The sequence below is a fragment of the Neolamprologus multifasciatus genome, chromosome 17 (assembly GCF_963576455.1).
Source record: "Neolamprologus multifasciatus chromosome 17, fNeoMul1.2, whole genome shotgun sequence".
Lineage (NCBI taxonomy): Eukaryota > Metazoa > Chordata > Actinopteri > Cichliformes > Cichlidae > Neolamprologus > Neolamprologus multifasciatus.
The window spans coordinates 23,277,309-23,296,092 of NC_140455.1; the positions used below are offsets into that span (position 1 = coordinate 23,277,309).

At 40.0% G+C, this 18,784-nt stretch overlaps 1 protein-coding gene and 1 long non-coding RNA gene across 11 annotated transcripts in view; one reads left to right on the top strand and one right to left on the bottom strand.

Moving 5' to 3' along the window:
- The window catches only part of ppfia2 (PTPRF interacting protein alpha 2), a 186,274-nt gene that overhangs the window by 31,612 nt on the left and 135,878 nt on the right, over nt 1-18,784 (bottom strand). For all 10 annotated transcript variants that reach the window (XR_014870345.1, XM_085138671.1, XM_085138670.1 and 7 more), the window contains 4 exons: nt 17,384-17,453; nt 8,902-9,012; nt 4,418-4,639; nt 1,216-1,362 (listed from right to left, as the gene is read on the bottom strand). Coding sequence is in view for 9 of the 10 variants with exons in the window: in XM_085138671.1 (XP_084994797.1) it covers nt 1,216-1,362; nt 4,418-4,639; nt 8,902-9,012; nt 17,384-17,453 (550 nt within the window). In the remaining variant the exon portion in view is untranslated. The remainder of the gene's footprint in view (nt 1-1,215; nt 1,363-4,417; nt 4,640-8,901; nt 9,013-17,383; nt 17,454-18,784) is intronic.
- LOC146499400 (uncharacterized) lies at nt 1,361-7,569 on the top strand. Its single transcript, XR_014870347.1, has 2 exons — nt 1,361-1,634; nt 3,239-7,569. It is a non-coding gene; the product is annotated as an uncharacterized LOC146499400 (long non-coding RNA).

Sequence of the window (18,784 nt, forward strand, 5' to 3'; positions counted from 1 at the left end):
TTTTGACTGTCCCTTTCCATTGCTCTTTTTCTTTTAGTCAACAGTTACATTTTCTTCTCAAATTTGTTCAAGTTTTAGATTTTAAATTGTGTTTGATTCAGGTTAGGCTCAGTCACACAGGCCCAGAGATCAGTTAGTGACTAAATGGCAACCACCAGTTGCAAATGAAAAATGTGGTGGAAATGGTTGCCAGTCGCTTTGAAATTCATGGCTAAAGCCCACGCAGGACGAGAGACTGATCAGGCAGACGTTGGCAACTTTCATCTGCTATGAAAAAATGTGTATTCTCTAATCTGTTGAATTGTTTCTGGTAGTTGCTAGCATGAAATTGCAACCAAAGCAATCACATGGAGCAACGTCGTCTTTGTGACCACATTTCCTTGGCGACAACCAGTAACCACTTATATCTGGTTGCGGAAAATATATATTTTCCCTCATGACCAGTGATCACCAGGTGATGTCTCGTCTCTAAGGTACCCCCAGATTAACTGGTCTAGGGGATTTCACAATTGATTTAAATAGTCACTGTAGTTGTGATGTACACGTCTAAAGTAAACAATATGCTAAAGAAAATTGTTGAGAATTATAACTAAAATATAAATTAGTGTCTAAATAACTTTCCACACAGTAAATCCAAACAGGGACTGATCGTGTCACTCTAATTACTTCTACTCATATCAGAAATTCTTTCTATTCTTCCAGAGCCCAGACAGTGTTTAAGCCTTTACTCATAAAAATGCCACTAGATCTTCTATGGCCATGCAATTTATCTAATTGGCTGCAATGAATCACAAAGAATAATTGAAAGGAGAGTAAATCTGTACAATCGCTTGACCATATTCTGCAGCATTATGTCAATTATGAAGAAATCACATGTGAGCCATGTGCATCTGCACAAAGTAAACATTTATAAAATTTCTTCCCCAGTAGTAATTTCCTCTTACATTATCTACCACGATGTGAAGAGGTTTTCTCAATGCCAGACCTCTGTGGAACTACTCAAAGGACTATGTTAACTGACAGGAACCATCTTACACATTTTTCCTGGCTGATTCTTTTCTGAATCCAGTTAGAAAAATACGACTGATGATACAGTAATGAATCTTGCACTGCAGCTGTCATCTGGACCCATTTTTTGGAAGAAAATAGTAATCCCAGAGAGCTGATTAATGTGATTACATGGCTCACACTAACCCTGGAGTGGACTTTACAGACCTGTCTGAGGAATGCCTCCTTATTGGCCAACTCGTTCTCCAGTTTGTCATTGATGTCATGCACAGAGGTGGCTTCTCTTTGGGCACTCAGGTAACGTTTCTCCAGCGTGACAATCCGTTCCTCCATGTCTTCTTTCTGACACATGGCCTGTATATAGACACACAAAAAAAGACTTAAGATAACATCAACTTTGGGTGTTATATTTTCTCCTGCTGCTTTGCACACATGGAATTTGTACACTACTTTAATATCAGCACCAGATGAAAACTCCATAGGGTGTCTGGACCGTCCCTTAAGTGACAGGGTGCTTGGGCATTCAGCACCTAGAGCCACTAAGCTTCCACATTGAAACACTGAAAGGAGACAGCTGAGGTGGTTCAGGGATGACTAGGATGTCTCCTGGGCACCTTCTAAATACAGTGGGGCAAAAAAGTATTTAGTCAGCCACCGATTGTGCAAGTTCCCCCACTTAAAATGATGACAGGTCAGTAATTTGCACCAGAGGTACACTTCAACTGTGAGAGACAGAATGTGAAAAAAAAATCCATGAATTCACATGGTAGGATTTGTAAAGAATTTATTCGTAAATCAGGGTGGAAAATAAGTATTTGGTCACCTCAAACAAGGAAAATCCCTGGCTCTCACAGACCTGTAACATCTTCTGTAAGAAGCTTTTCTGTCCCCTACTCGTTACCTGTATGAATGGCACCTGTTTGACCTCATCATCTGTATAAAAGACACCTGTCCACAGCCTCAACCAGTCAGACTCCAAACTCCGCCATGGCCAAGACCAAAGAGCTTTCGAAGGACACCAGAAAAAGAATTGTAGACCTGCACCAGACTGGGAAGAGTGAATCTACAATAGGCAAGCAGCTTGGTGTGAAAAAATCAACTGTGGGAGCAATCATCAGAAAATGGAAGACATACAAGACCACTGATAATCTCCCTCGATCTGGGGCTCCACGCAAGATCTCATCCCGTGGGGTCAAAATGATCATGAGAACGGTGAGCAAAGATCCCAGAACCACACGGGGGGACCTGGTGAATGACCTGCAGAGAGCTGGGACCAAAGTAACAAAGGTCACCATCAGTAACACACTACAACGGCAGGGAATCAAATCCCGCAGTGCCAGACGTGTTCCGCTGCTGAAGCCAGTGCATGTCCAGGCCCGTCTGAAGTTTGCCAGAGAGCACATGGATGATACAGCAGAGGATTGGGAGAATGTCATGTGGTCAGATGAAACCAAAGTAGAACTTTTTGGTATAAACTCAACTCGTCGTGTTTGGAGGAAGAAGAATACTGAGTTGCATCCCAAGAACACCATACCTACTGTGAAGCATGGGGGTGGAAACATCATGCTATGGGGCTGTTTTTCTGCCAAGGGGACAGGACGACTGATCCGTGTTAAGGACAGAATGAATGGGGCCAAGTATCGTGAGATTTTGAGCCAAAACCTCCTTCCATCAGTGAGAACTTTGAAGATGAAACGAGGCTGGGTCTTCCAACATGACAATGATCCAAAACACACCGCCCGGGCAACAAAGGAGTGGCTCCGTAAGAAGCATTTGAAAGTCCTGGAGTGGCCTAGCCAGTCTCCAGACCTCAACCCCATAGAAAATCTGTGGCGGGAGTTGAAAGTCCGTGTTGCTCGGCGACAGCCCCAAAACATCACTGCTCTTGAGAAGATCTGCATGGAGGAATGGGCCAAAATACCAGCTACTGTGTGTGCAAACCTGGTAAAGACCTATAGTAAACGTTTGACCTCTGTTATTGCCAACAAAGGTTATGTTACAAAGTATTGAGTTGTATTTTTGTTATTGACCAAATACTTATTTTCCACCCTGATTTACGAATAAATTCTTTACAAATCCTACCATGTGAATTCATGGATTTTTTTTTCACATTCTGTCTCTCACAGTTGAAGTGTACCTCTGGTGCAAATTACTGACCTCTGTCATCATTTTAAGTGGGGGAACTTGCACAATCGGTGGCTGACTAAATACTTTTTTGCCCCACTGTAAGGTTTTTAGACATGTCCTACCAGGAGGAAGCCTCAGACTAGACCCAGTATACAGTGAAGAAATGTCATCAGTTTTTCCTGGAAGAAGTAAAGGAGTCTGGGTGTCTCTACTTAGGCCAGGATAAGCAGCAGACAGTGAATGGATGGATATTGCAGATATACAGATATTGCAGGGTTTTTACTTTACAATATAAAGAACCATGAGCTCACCATTATTGTTAATTGGCACTGAATAAGTAAAACTGAAGTGAACTGAATTGAATTAGTGGTTGAATAGAGATTCTTCAACCACTTCCTGGAATGCACACAGAAAGCAGACTGCAAGTCTGCAAAATCAAACTTTTATCCCTAGAATGTGCACAAAAGTTAATAACAAATAGAGCCTCATAAAATACAAACATGCGCTGCTGTCATGAACAGAGGCAACATTATCATGGAATTTCTCAGACTTAATTTCTTCCATGGAGAATTGCTTCAGACACAAACTTGTGGTAGCACCCATTGTTTCCAAACCATACAAATAATAACAGTTATTCTTAGAACACTAAATAAACTGCTGCTGTAAGAGAAGGCATTGCAGGGTAATAAAACACGACTGGCCTGATAAGGCCATGTTTGTCAGCCCACGATAACTGCCTCTAACGATGCCCACATCGTTAGAAATCAATAGTAATTTCGTCCCCAGGTGACAGGGGCATCAGCTTATGTTCATATCCAGCCCACTTCACTGATATTGCACAGACATATATTAAATAGGACTATTATTTGGATCTTAACTGCCAGTTTTGGACACAACTGGCTCTTTTTTGTGCTTTATACATCAACAGTCTTGAACCCGTTCAAGAAATACAAACGGTTAGTTATTTATTAAACATTAAGTGTTAGTTTGAGGCCTAGAGACGGGTTTATTTGAAGTGTATATTTAGATATTTTTCAAGGACTCTTCACTTAACTCACTTCACCCGATGAAGGCATTATGAAAGACCTTATACGTTCACAAGTCAATGTGCATGTTTTTATGTGAGTAATAAAGAGCTGGGGAGAGTGTGAGAGCATATGCAAATAGAAGCTGTTTTTAGACCACTGCTCGCTGTCTTTGATGTTTCTCTTGCAACTGTTATCCCCATGCGAATATGTGTGTGTGTATGGTCCCCCCCTGTGCTCAGTTTCTGTGCTGTGACCTCTTTGATGTCCCTCTGGTACTTGTTGTTCATCTCCTCTGACTTGATGAGGTCCTTGCGGGCGGTCTCGAGCTCCTGCTCCACCTCGGAAACCCGGGAGGAGAGGGAGGACATGCGCTCCTTCATCTGGGCCAACTCGTAGTTCTGCTTCTCCAGCAGGTCCTGCAACTCGACCACCTGACTCGCCTCATGGGCCGGCTCCAGAGAGCCATTGGACAGACGCTGGAGGGGAAAGAGGGGGACATGGAGTAAGAGGTCAACATATAAAAAGGGAAAATTATCCAAAAATATGTATGCATCATGAAGCACAAAATTTGACAAGGGATGTTTGGGGATGATTTCTAACTTTTAGTGTACTTTAAAAAGAATTTAAGAGCTTTTTAAAAAATGAATTCCCTTGCATGATGTCTTTTAAAACTCACAAATTAAGTGAGGGTTGTGGTATATAGGTAATAAGGTATTAATAAAATAGTAATAAGACCACTGACAAGTGAGGGTTAGTACGGGATTTGGAAATTGGTTGTTAATGTTGTGGCTAATCAAAGTAAAACATTTCTTTCTTTCTTTTAAGTTAACACTCTAACTAGAACTTTTTCCTTGCAGTTGAAATAAATCTTTTGGATGTTAAATTATATCCCGAATCCTGACACGTGTCTTGTAAGTCCATTCAGAATGCACACTTGCACCACAATAATCGCGATAACAAGAGATTATATTTTCTTTCTTTTTTCAAGTGTTAACCTAGTAAAAACCAGTACCTAAATCAAAAATAGAAGTTTGAGCTTTGAATGCAGGAAAATAAACACACTATCGAGACTATAAATGAACAATGGTGCAAAGCAATTTTCTGATTTCCTGTCATGCCTCGTCTTCCTGTCGTGTATTCAAGTGGGCCCTGAGAAATCAGCCATGCTTCCACTTCAGATAGCATGTCTGCTTTTGAGAATTACATACATTTGCATTCTAATAAATTCAAGTTCAGGAGCTCACAGCTTTGGTTCTTCCCCTGCTTTGATTCTGGATGGTCACAAAGACTGAATCACACCAGACTCTGCTGGAGAAATTGTTTTGACACTTGCATAAGTAATCTGATTAGATTTGCAAGGTTTCCACTCCGTACAGCTCTCCTGGTCTCTGCATGAGGTAGATTAATGAGGAGGATACCGCAGAGATTTAGCTTAAAAAAGGGTTTAGGGGCAAGAACAACAGAGGAAAACAACCTTATTATCAGTGCTAAATAACAAACATGCATAGTTTAAAAAACAAATCTTGCTTTTATACTCAATTGAGTTATAGTAAGGTGAATGACAGGATTGAGGGAAACTGATTTCTTCATTCTCCATCTTCCTCTGTCTTCCTGCTGTATTGCGAGGCACAGCTGCCCATCTTTGGCCATCCATCTGTGAGGACAAACCTAATTGGGCCTCTCTGTCTGCTGCCTGTGATCAATGATTCACTTGAGCAAGGAACAGGATCCACTAAATCACACCAGTGATTTTAATACGAGCATGCCAGCAGTGGGCCATGCTCATAAAAGAATTTTATATCTTCTTTATTGCCAAATGGCTCAGCTGTCCCTCTTCATAACTGGGGTTTCCATCGATGGGCTTGTTTCACAGATTTGTACCATTTAGGACCAGGAAAGTTTCCAGGGACAATGTTAATAAGAGTTACCCAACATTTCAAAGGGGTGGATTGCTTTTTAACTCTGAATGACCTTTAAAATGGTTATGTTTGGCTATGAAACAACTGCTCCCATTCATGCCTGCATGGATAGATGGACAGATAGTCTTGAGATGCCCCTCAATTCTTTATATTTTGCTCTGAGCACTAATTATTTTAGAATTTTTTCAAAGTGGCCTTGAGCAATAGTTCTCCAAACTTTCTTAAGGTCTTTCAAAGTTTCTTCTTTGACCATAAGATGCTTTTTCACTAAGAGGAATGTTTTTGTTTATTAGGCCACTTAACGCTGCCTAATGAATTATCCAAACATAAAAAAGCACCTTACTAAACGGATGAACTACACATAACAGACAACTAAGCAAATAACCACATTTTAATTGCATCTAGGCACTTTAGTACTAGCAGCCTGTTGCAAAAACACATCATTTGTTCCTATTTCTTTAGTTGAATATACAAAAAAATCCCAAAGATGATGCAGTTTGTCAGACAAAATATTCTCAAAAAGCTATTAGCTTAAAGTGACAGGGCTACAACACCGTCTACAGCAGATAAGCAGCATTTGAAAGTCACGTCATTAAGAAATTAGATAAAACCTACGACATAAAACCTAAAAGACAGATCTGTCCCTTCAGTTACAGAAGAGGTGGTCTGTAATTCAGTGGTGCAAAAACTACAGTGCTTTCGGTTCGGTACGCATCTGTATCGAACAATACAAAATTTTAAATTTATTTTATCAACTTTTCTTCTGCCGATGCTGTCTGTGTTTAGCGCTCAGTAGATCTGGGCTCGACAGTGCAGCCTAGGCGGAGTGGTCGAACGCAGATTCACTGAGCGCAGGGCAAGCTAGCAAGACAGAAGTTAAGCTCTCTGTTGCAACATGGCAAATTGAACCTTCCCCACCCTAATTCAGATCTGGCGTTTGGAACTATTTTGGTTTTCATGTGACATATGACCCTGAAGGTAAGCGCGTCATGGACAAAAGTAAAACAGTATGTTGGATGTGCCAGGCAATGCTCAATTACATTGGTGGGAACTAGTGCGTTAGCGCAGTTAGTGCGTTAGCGCAGTTAGCTCGTTAACGTGTTGGCCGTCCAGCCCCAGGCACAGGGCGATCCGGGGTAGCTCGTTAATGGAGATTTGTTGTATTGTTGCGTTAACGTCATTTCAACAAGATTAACGCTGACAGCACTAGTGGGAACACAACGAATATGACTGCACATTTACTCCCGACATCATCCTAGTGCAAAGACAAGTGGAAGCAGACAAAAACAACAAGCATGCATGCTACAAACTTTACCCGAGTCATTTAGACAGCCGTTAGCACATGATTCTCCTTATGGGGACCGGATATGTTTAATATGCTGCTGAGAATATAGCCCAGAAGAAGCTTATAGTATAGCTTTTATTTTGGAAAGAGCCATTTCTCTGTAATAAACTCTCTTTTCCAAAGATGAGTGATTCCTCAATCAGATATATATATATTTTTTTGTTTCAGCAACATTAAATTTTAAAACTGTACTTTTGAGTTAAAATATATATTTATAATTTTAATAAATGACAAATTAAAAAGGCATGAACATTTTTTTTGTATCAAAAAAATATCGAACCGTGACATCAAAGTATCGAACCGAACCAAACCGTGAATTTTGTGTATCGTTGCACCCCTAATATATATATATATATACACACATATATATATATATATGTATATATACACACACATGTATATATACACACACACATGTATATATACATGTATATATGAAAAAATCCGGTGGGCAGGCTTTGCCATTGTCCCCTTCCTGACAGTTCCTTCTACATCTGTCAGTCACTCTGACTGCAGTCATGCTGAATAACTAACCCTCACCATTGCTCAAGGTTAGTGTTCTTTCTTCACCGTATCACAGAACAAATGTGCCAAACAACACACGTTCATACTCTCTTATTTTATCTACACAAAACAGAGCAGATGATGGCTGTCTCCTCATTATCACATCCCTCAAACTCACACGCTCTTCATCTTACTCCCAATCCCCCGCCCCCCCCCCACCACCTCCCATCCCCCAAACCCTCGTTCCCCAGCAGACCAGCCAAGTAATAAAATCTCCATTGATCTACCCAGGTATCCTCTGCTGCTGTCTGCATGTATAAAAAAAATAAAAAAATAAAAAAATAAAAATCCTGCATCTGCTTTTGCCTTTGAGGTGCATCATTTTGGGCTCTCGTGCTTCTGACATAAAAAGGCATCAGCGTAATCTAGTAAATGTGCATGCGCCTACACCTATGCTGTTAAAATAATAATCAGAAGGAAATTTGTATTTGGCTATGGATGTCCATGTGTGCTCCTGCATAATGGCAGGGGGTGAGATCACAGCAGGAGTTTTCGCCTAACTGGTTACCTTCAGAATGCCTGCAGAGGTAAATAAATGTATGATCAAAACCATTTGATAGTCGCTGCAATACTTTAAAGTCAAAATGCCAATACAGCAGGGGGAACTAAATGTATGGGAATTATTTGTGTAATGCCACCACAGCAGGGTTGTAGACAAAATACTGATTGCTAGTGCTTTTATTTTGAAATGGAAAACATCAGGGTTACTGTATGACCGCCACAGTAAGTATATTTAATATATACATACATAATACTATGCACATTTTTAGAATAAACTATATCTTAATCAAAAACAACAAGTGCAAATATTGCCATAATGTACAGACTATTAAAGTGTAGTGTAGTTATTATAGATCCACACATAATTTTGACCATTTTTTCCTCCCATATTTAAATCAAGGGAGCTCACCTTGCCATGGACCTTCTGTTGAGCTTCACTGCCCTCCAAAATGTCCTCTCCTCCCTCACCTGATGCCACTTTTCTCTGGATGTGAGCATTCTGTTCCCGTAAGGCCACAATCTGTGGGACACAAAAATATGGGGTAAGAAGTTAAAAAAAAATACAACAAAAAAAACCCGCACACACTTGCCTGTACACAGCAACACAGTTTGTGTGAGATGAAAAAACAAAACTGAATTTTAAGGCTGGCATCTTACTCAGTGTGGCTTTAGAACTTTGAGCTTTTAGCGAAGTCTCTTGAATGAGCCTCTTGTTTGCACACACGATGAGGATAAAACCACAACCACACATAACTGCAATCCTCGGTTAACTAATCATTTTCCCCCTCTTATGCAATGCTAGTAAATTACAGTATATCACACTGCATAGGAATTTTGGAACATTACTTTAACCAACATATGAGCATTCATGGAAACCTTGTGATTATTGAGTTTTGCAAACCAAGTGCTTTATTTCCCCACCATCAGCCACCCTGAAGCCGTAACCCTGTCACAGGGGTGTCTGGCAACAACAACATTCTGGTTTGGCTTTGACTGACAACATATGATTATCACTCACTTCAAGAGAGAGAAAGGTTGACAGTGTACCTGCTGCCTACTAATATCTGTGTGAGAATTTTGAAGCACAGAGTTCACAGTCCTTCTTGAAGTACTTCTTTCCAGAGCCTAATGCTTATGGAGAGCGGCCATTCATTCGTCCCAGGTAGGCCACTAAATATTAACTAGCAAAATGGGTAACTTCTTCTAAGACTTTCTCCGTGTATCCTACATCAGCACTAAGGTGAATACGAAAATAACGTGTTGCGAATGCATCAATCTTTTATTGAGGTCGAACATAGGCCAGCTGCACTAAAGTAAACACAGTGCAGCTTTAAGAAATGTATGAATTAATGATTCCCCTGAGAAAAGAAAGTCAAAACAGAGTAAGAAATACAAGCCAAACACACGCAGTCCTGGCTCTGAAAGTAAAACTGAAACAGGGCAGATCCTCAATGCTCCTCTTTGCAATGGAAAACTAAGAAAAGCCACAAAGACAGTGTACAAACTGTGAGGGATGTTAAAATAGCATAGATGATATTTCTGTGTGCTATTGTGTTCCTGTTCAAAATGAATTTGGCCAACCTGGAGATTTGTTCAAAATGTGAGAAGACTGTCTGCTTTTATTTCAACAATAAGCTTGGTACAGTGTGTTCTGTTTATTTTTGCAGACAGAAGCAGTCAAAGCTACACCACTGTCCACTGGTCTCAATCTCTGAAACCTCCCCTAAAAAGTAAATAACCACCAGAAAAACAGTTACAGTTATTCCCTACACGAACAAAAAAGGAGGAGCTCCTAACAACACCCCCCCCCCCCCCCCCCCCCAACAATTACTACAGTGCATGAGGCATGCTGATAGCGTGATGTGATTAAAGCTGCATCATGCTGGTTCTCCTCTATGAGTACTCGGAAGCTTCAGAAAAGCTTTAATCTCTGAACCATGTAGGACTCTCAAATCATGCATGTTCCTTTTTGTCCTTCTCTTTATGGATGATTCGATCAGGATTTCCAAGCAGCCAGCACCATCATTTATGACAATCCAACTACCATTACTAATCATTCTAATAAATAATGATTTGAGAATGGAAATGCTGAGTGATCGTTGCCGTTGAAAACAAATTGCGATGCTTTAAAATAGTATTTTCTCTCTCTTTCCGCAACAGACATTTGTTGTGATCGGAACAGGAAGAGGAGCCCAAGGACAATCAACGAAACTGCTGTCGATAAAACAAACAATGCCTTTAAGTGACTTTGACATGATCCTGTTTAAACTCAGATCCCAACCTGCCCTCATTGACACCTGGACACAAGTCGCAGTTAATGTCGGGACCTCTTTAAAGTTGCAAGTGAGAACAGAAGATTATCTCCCACCTTCCACAGACAGGGTTTCCTTCACACTCAACTTTGCCAGCAGCAGCTTGGCTTCTTCTTTTCTGCTGCACTCTGTCTACAAAGCATCTTCTGTTCATTATTTTTAATGAGGGCATAATTATGCCTCTGTATGTTCCAGTACCATTATTTTGAGATTGTCTGTAATTTCTCCATCTCAGAGATCAAACACCAACGCCACCCATGACATAAAGTCGTGATGAATGGGGCGCTACTGATGCATCTCCATCGCTGAAATGAAAGAAGACAGAAGTTTGCCAGATGCAAAATGAAAAGGGTGACGAGGGACACAAGGACGAGTGGAGCTTCTTTTACAACGCAGCATCACAATCTCCTTATCTTCCTTTCTGGGCTCTGTGTTGACAGGAATGTCTGATGAAGTAGAAATTGGAGGAAAATGGGAAGGAGTGAAATAAGAATGGCTATGTGTGAGTGTGTGTGTCCACGGGTGAGAGAGGTTGCTCTTAGAGTATGAAAGATTGATGACGTCAAGGTGAGATTTGGGGAAAAGCAAGTTTGGTGCAATGCACTTAAAATAGAATCAATCACACACCTGGGGAAAAATGCATGACCACACATAAAACATGTTTATCAAATGTTTTAGGTCAAAGGAGATTTCATTTCATGTATTAGTTTTCTTTCTTTTACAAAATCCCAAAAGAATTAGGTCAGTCTTTTTTTGTTGCAAAAGCAAGAAAAAAAAAGTACTGCTGTTGCCATTCTCAACCTTTTCTGCCAGCTTTTATTTGAAAAACCGTGAACAGAGTATTTCTCCTACTGAGCATAGTGCTGGTTTGGATCTTGCTCAGCCTGTAAGGACCTCAGTGCTAGCCCACATCGGCTCATGGGTCAGATGTTACCTTTCTATACATCCGATTATCAAATCTTATATTACCACACCATTAAAGCTGCTTTAAATTGTTAAAAACTGATTCAAATGACTCTATTGGTTATTGAAAATAATCCCATTTCTTTGCCTTAAGAAACTCTTGGGTAGCTTTTCCAGTATGCTTCAGGCCATTATCCATTTGCACTATGAAGTGCTGTCTAATCAGTTTTGCAGCATCTGGTCGAATATTAGCAGAGAGAGTATAGCCCTGTACACTTCAGAATCCATACTTCTATCAGTAGTCACATCACCTATAAACACTAGTGGTAGTTCCACTATCATACATGCCCGCCTCACAACATTATCTCTACCATGTTAGACAGATGATGTGGTATACTTCTAATCAATTAATTTTGTTGTCTAATCTGGCTTGTTGTTGCAACCTGTTATTTAGACCTTGTTGTAAACTGTCCTTTACATTCAGAAAGGTGTTGGTGTTGCAGACCTAGCCAACTGAGTTCCACTTATTAAGAATGCGCCAGATTAAATCAATTTTTGGTACATCACTTGATGGTATTCTGTTTTCTAAGCCCAACATACATACCAAACTTTTAAGTAATGATTTTGTCCTAGGTCATTCTCTTAGGATCTTAAAGCAAGTTAGGGGTGCTTTGTGCCTTCCAGACCTATCCATTTTTGCTCCCATAACTGAAAACCTTTCTTTTTCACCTGGCTTGATGGACCCTGTGTTTAAGCATTGGTCAGCATTAGGTCTTCACACTATTAAGGATCTCTACATCGACAATTGTTTTGCTTCATTTGCTCAGCTGCAATCAAAATTTATGCTCCCCTCCGCTCATTTATTTAGATACTTACAAATTAGGAATTTTGTTAAACACTCTTTTACCCATCTGGATAAGCCCCCTGCTCATAGTGACTTTTATGATTATTTGATTAAAAATCCCACTTCCAAACACCTAATCAGCCAATTTACTACACTTTTTACACTTATACCACCTACTAATCACATCAAGGATGCTTGGGTTAAGGACTTGGAAGTAGACATATCGGATGCTTTGTGGGCCAATGGGTTGAAGAAGATTAAAGAATGCTCTGTTAATGCCAGACTACAACTTGTGCAGTTCAAGGTCCTTCATCGTTTGCATTTTTCTAAAACAAAGCTATGCAGCATTTTTCCGTCTATTTCGTCTTTGTGTGACAGATGCAAAGCAATGGATGGAACCCTTGGTCACCTTTTCTGGTCTTGCCCCACACTCAGGAGTTTCTGGGCAGAGATATTTAATATATATAACCGGATTTATGACTTAAAATTAGAGCCGGATGGTGTACTTGCAGTGCTAGGCTGCTCCCTAACCTCATTGGCACTCAGACGTCCTCTTCAGAAAGCCTTAATGTTTGGCATGATTGTAGCTAAAAGATTTATTCTTAGAGCCTGGAAATCACCATCTCCTCCACTGTTCAGGGTTTGGCTACGTGAGATGATTGCTTGTTTGTATATTGAAGAGGTTCGTTATCGTTTGGCTGACACCCATTTTAAGTTTGTCGAAATCTGGGGCCCTTTTCTCAATCATATCAATGGGAATTTAACATAAACTTTAAACCACTTGACTGCACTTTGTGTTTGTGTGAAACTGCACCTCTGCCGGACCCTGGTTCCTTCCTGGACATGTTTCCCACATCTTCTGGTCTTGGTGAAAACTCTGTTGCCCTGTCTAACCTCACACAGAAGATCATCTTCTTTGGACAATGGTGTTTCTTTTGATTTGTACTGGCTGACTGGTGTATTTTTATTTATTTATTTATTTATTTTGGGGTTTTTTTGTTTTTGTTTTTTGTTTTTTTTCTTCCTTTTCTTTCCTGTTTTCTTGTTTGGGTTTTTTTTGTTGTGTTTGGTTTCTTTTTTTTTTTTTTTTTTCTGTGCTTAAATGTTATTGTTTTTGAATCTTATGTCCTTTGTCTGGTGTGCTGTTATGTAACTTTGAACTTAAAATCTTATAAATAAACATTTAAAAAAAAAAAAAAAAAAAAAAAAAGAATGCGCCAGATTGTTGATTTTGGCTACTCACTCATTAAAGTTTTTTGTTTTTTTAGTCTAGTGACAGCCTCTTTCACTTGCATCAACATTCTTTGGGAGCTCCTCCTATTGGGAGCTCCATCAAAAAAAAAAACAAAAAAACAAAAAAAACCCCCCAAAAAACAAAAAACAAAAACAAAAAAAAAAACAAAACAAAAAAAAACACAAAATGCAACACTTGAAATCAAATCAATTTCTTTCAATTCAATTTTATCTATATAGCACCAAATCACAACAACAGTCGCCTCAAGGTGCTTTATATTGTAAGGTAGACCCTACAATAATATATACAGAGAAAAACCCAACAATCAAATGACCCCCTATGAGCAAGCACTTTGGCGACAGTGGGAAGAAAAAACTGGAAAAACTTTAACAGGAAGAAACCTCCGGCAGAACCAGGCTCAGGGAGGGGTGGCCATCATTTGCATAATTTGCCAAATAATGTTCCCTGTTCCTTGTCAGGCGTTGTGTGGAGGCGAGGAAGAAGGAACCCAAACGCAGGACTCACAGGTAGGTGAAGACTGGTGGAGGTTTATTATAAGGAGTGGAGGAACAGAGGGTGAACGGACACTGACTGGCTGGAACACTGAATGGCTGACTGACTGAGAGAACACGGGGAGGACAACATCACATGAACATCAATGACACGACAAAGAACGAGTAGAAACAGAAGACTTAAATACACAGACTGATGAGGATGATAATGAGAGACCGGTGAGTACACAGCTGAACATAATCTGGCTAATGGCACGAGACGAGGTGACACAGGAACAAACAGGAAATGAAACAGGCAGTGGCAAAATAAACTGAACATGAACAAAACGGAAAGCACTGGGTCACCGACCCAGGAACCCTGACATTCCTTCAACAATAATGAAGGCACAGACTTCACATGACCATAAAATAGCTCATTAGTCAATTTCATTTTAAGTCTCTGAAAGTTACAAATGGTCAATCACCACGTGTAACTAGGGTTGAGTTGCTAAGAATCTGGTATGACTGCATAAAATCATATTTGATACATATTATTTTATCTGCCTTGATCTTGAATATGTCTGTTTTGATTAACATCAAATAATTGGTAAGCAACAATTCATCCTAAGATAGATACCAAAATGCTCCACAGATAGAACTGCAATCACTAGCAGCAATCAGTGTGGGGCCACTTAAACACCTGTGACTGCATGAGGTTAAAGGCTGCTGATTTCTTCAAGCATGGACACATTGTCTAAATTCCTGGAGGGAAATGGGACTCATAATAGACCTCCATCTCAAATCAATTACCAGTTTGCGGGCTCACGGATCCGCCTGCCTCCCTGGAGCCTCTCAAGCATGGACATTTTTATTCGGCAAAGCCGGTTTAACCATCCCCTCCACCACCACCACCACCACCACCTCCACCCTCCATCCTCCATCACCTCAAGGTCTAATCACTCATCTGTCCGCAGCTCTGACAAGTGTTGTGTTAACCATTAGAGAGGGACAGCCACACAGAAATACTGTATGGTCTTTATAAGCTTGGAAGTGTGATGTGAGAAATATTTCAAGGTGCTGCTGAGATGTCTGTCAGAGTTTCTGCATTTAAAAAACAAGACTTCAGGAAAAACTGTCAAAGAGAAAAAGAGAAGAATTTAGGTACCGCTGGCCTTTAGGTTTACTTTTTAAAGTTTTCAATCTTTTCTACAATTCTCTCCTTGTCTGGTAGATCGCACACTATCAAATCTTGGGTTTTGACCCCTAGCGACTTTACTCGCCATCAAAACATATCATTACAGCTTCGCTTTTTCAGTCCTTCGGTTTCTTTCAGAGGTGCTCTGACCAAGTGGAGCCCTGCACTCTCATTAATACACATACCTCCACACACGATCTGCCTCTGCATCCCACCTGCCATGTCTATTCGTGTCTTCTGCCTCTCTATGCCTTTTTTTTCATCCTTACCCCCTCTCTCTCCTCTCACACTAGATCTCTGTCTGTCCTTCCACCCACTCCACACGCCTCCCAACCATTCCCCCTATTGCTTTTCATTCCCTTCTTTTTCTTCTTGTCCTCCTTTTAGTGACTTTTACTCCAGGCCCGAGTGTCAGGCTGGCATGTCTGACAGGCTGTGAAGTGGCAGCCTGAGGGTTTTTCCTCAGCTGGAACAGGACCATCTGCAGTGCAAATCCTACTCTAGCCCGAACTAGGAGGTGAAGAAGGAAATGCCACCAAGGAAACAGTGGCCAATGTACTGTCAGTGCTTCGCCACACCCACTGATGAGCATAAGATGAGGTAGAGTGAAGCCTGTCGAGGTACTGTAAATGTTTCTGGGTTTCAGAGCAGATACATAATTCAGGACACATCACAGTATGTATTAGGTTTGCATCCATGTAAACAAGTAGTATATGTTCCTGTATATATATTATGTTTGTTCGGAATATGCAACTCAACACAAGTCTTGAGATACTGCATGTATATGTAAATAGTATCTACATGTTTAATATATGAACAGCATATATTTTCTGTTATTTCAGCACATTCCCATCTCAAAGTGAGAAATATTTCTCTTCACTGTTGGCATTGGACAGATTGTTTGTCAGCGTCTGTGCCTTCATACACCAGCAGTGATTTTTGAGATGCAGATGAATTTAAGTGCTATAAAATTAAGTGAGCCACAATTTTATAGACCAAAGATTCCCATGTGGAAACATTGTGCTTTGAAGTTAGTTTTTACTCAGTTTTTACTTTAGTAGTTTTTTAGGTTTAGATGCTTAAAGATTGGATGGGTTGAGTAAAAACAAATTGCAATTGGAATAAATAAAAATGCTTGTTCATCACATTAACTCTGCATGTTCAAAATTATGTTTACTGAGCATGTTTGCAGAATCCTTAAAAAGCATTACAGACATGCATTTGTCTGATGGGTATGGCTTAAATGAAACAATAGTATTTGTTTTCCAAATTGGAAATGCTTGCTTTTCCTGATGCCTTTTATGCAAAGGATTAATAAAATAGCCAAAGTCTTTAATTCCTTATTAAAGAATATAATTTTTCTTTGTCCCATTCGTCTATATGCTACTCAGTGTTCCTTTGATGAAGAAAGCTAATCTACCTCAAGTCAGACACTATACATTGGTATAAAAACAACCAACAAATCATTGTCTGAGGTTCCAGGAATTTCAGCCCATTCATTCTTGTTTTAATCCATAATCACTGATGATGCATTATCTGACAACACAAACAACAAAAAGTGTGTTTAAAAATATCACAATATTCATTATTCTACACCGTGGCCATTAGTCACAGCTTGTTAGCCCTGCATTGGAACCCGTGTGGTCTTTTGCTTTAAGTTTCAACATAAGGTTACGAGAGTTACTGTCGACTTTTTAGTCTAGCCTTTCTGCCCAGAGAGGTAAACCCTTGAGACTGTTGTGTGTGAAAATTCTTGTAGATCTGCAGTTGAAATACTCAGGTTGGCCCATCTGTCACATTCAAAGTCACTTTCATCACATTTCTTCCATATGCCTAAAAGCATTTGGTTGCATTTGGACATCTGCATTAGAAAGCAGTTAATGTAGTTACTGGTGAGTGTGGTGGTTATTACCTCCTGATTGGCTGCTGTGAGCTCCTCCTCCAAGGCAGACACCCTCTCCAGTGACACTCGTAGTCTCTCTCTTACCTGAAAATCACAAAACATGAATCACGATCTGTCTGTAGATCCTTTGTGATGGGCACTGTTATACGCCTTCACTGCACTTAATTCCACTGGGATGGACTGATCTTAAAAGAGCCAAGCTGAAAAACGCAATCATTAGCTTCCTCTCTCACCGCTGTTAAAATCCCAGTCCAGGAAAGCAAGGGTTAACACATCAGAAGGTGCTATCCTCTTTTCCTCCCTTAGCCTTACAACACCACTTTGCTGGGGCTTCAAAGTAGCGTTATACGGCTCTTACTGCTTTAAAAGCACCATTTGCAGAGAGGAGATTCCCCTTCTACACTTCTCCCTTTGTCTCTTTTAGGTTCATCATGGCTGTGATGGAACAATTACTTGCAACACATTGTGAGTGTGCACCAGATATGAGAAGAGGCTGATCCTCTGTGTCCACTCTGGGATATTGTTCCGACACGGGACCCCATTTGCCTGAGCTTTTATTACCTTAAACAATGTGGACGTTGGACATGTGTTATAAATGTTGGCTTTTGGGGGTGGGGGGGGGGGTGGGGGTGGGGATGAATGGATTACAGGGGGAGTGCTGATATTACACGGGAGGCTACGGTCATAAATCAGCGGGATGTGAGGAGAAACACTGAGTGGGACATGTAAAGGCTTAAAACTAGAAAATGATGGCATGAAATCACACAAAAGGAAAGAAAGGCAATGTTAGTATCATCTGGTCTTAAATGTTTTATCTATCCATATACATTATAATATACTATAATATAATAATTAGGGGGTGGAGCCAAATCTGAATCCAGCAAAGCACAACTAATGAGTTATTACAAATATGTTTAACATTTAAAATTAAACATAACGTTTTGGGGAGAAAGAATACATATAGGTGACTCAAAAGTAACAATGCAAAACATTTTTTCCTGATGGCTTTTATTTTCTTTCTGGATCTGTAGTATGTGTAGCTGAGGTTTTTTCCTGGTTAGCTCCTGCAGCTAGCTAGCCAACTAGTTACTTCACCTCCACACTGTACTAATACTCACTCAGCTTGCCTTTGACATGACTAATGACACCACACTGCAGAAATATAACACATTAAACCTAATTTTTCAAATCTTTTTTTTAATAGTCAGTTACACTTTTCACAAACCCACTAATTACTTGTGCATTTATGAAAACCAAAAAAGAATTTTAAATGTAAATAACATGTGACTGATCCAGAATAAACAAAAATACATGTATTTGTCTCTAATAATAATATAAAACACACAAGTAATTAATAATAATACAACAGAGAAGGGGCATACAACCGAATCAAAACAACACATTAAAGTC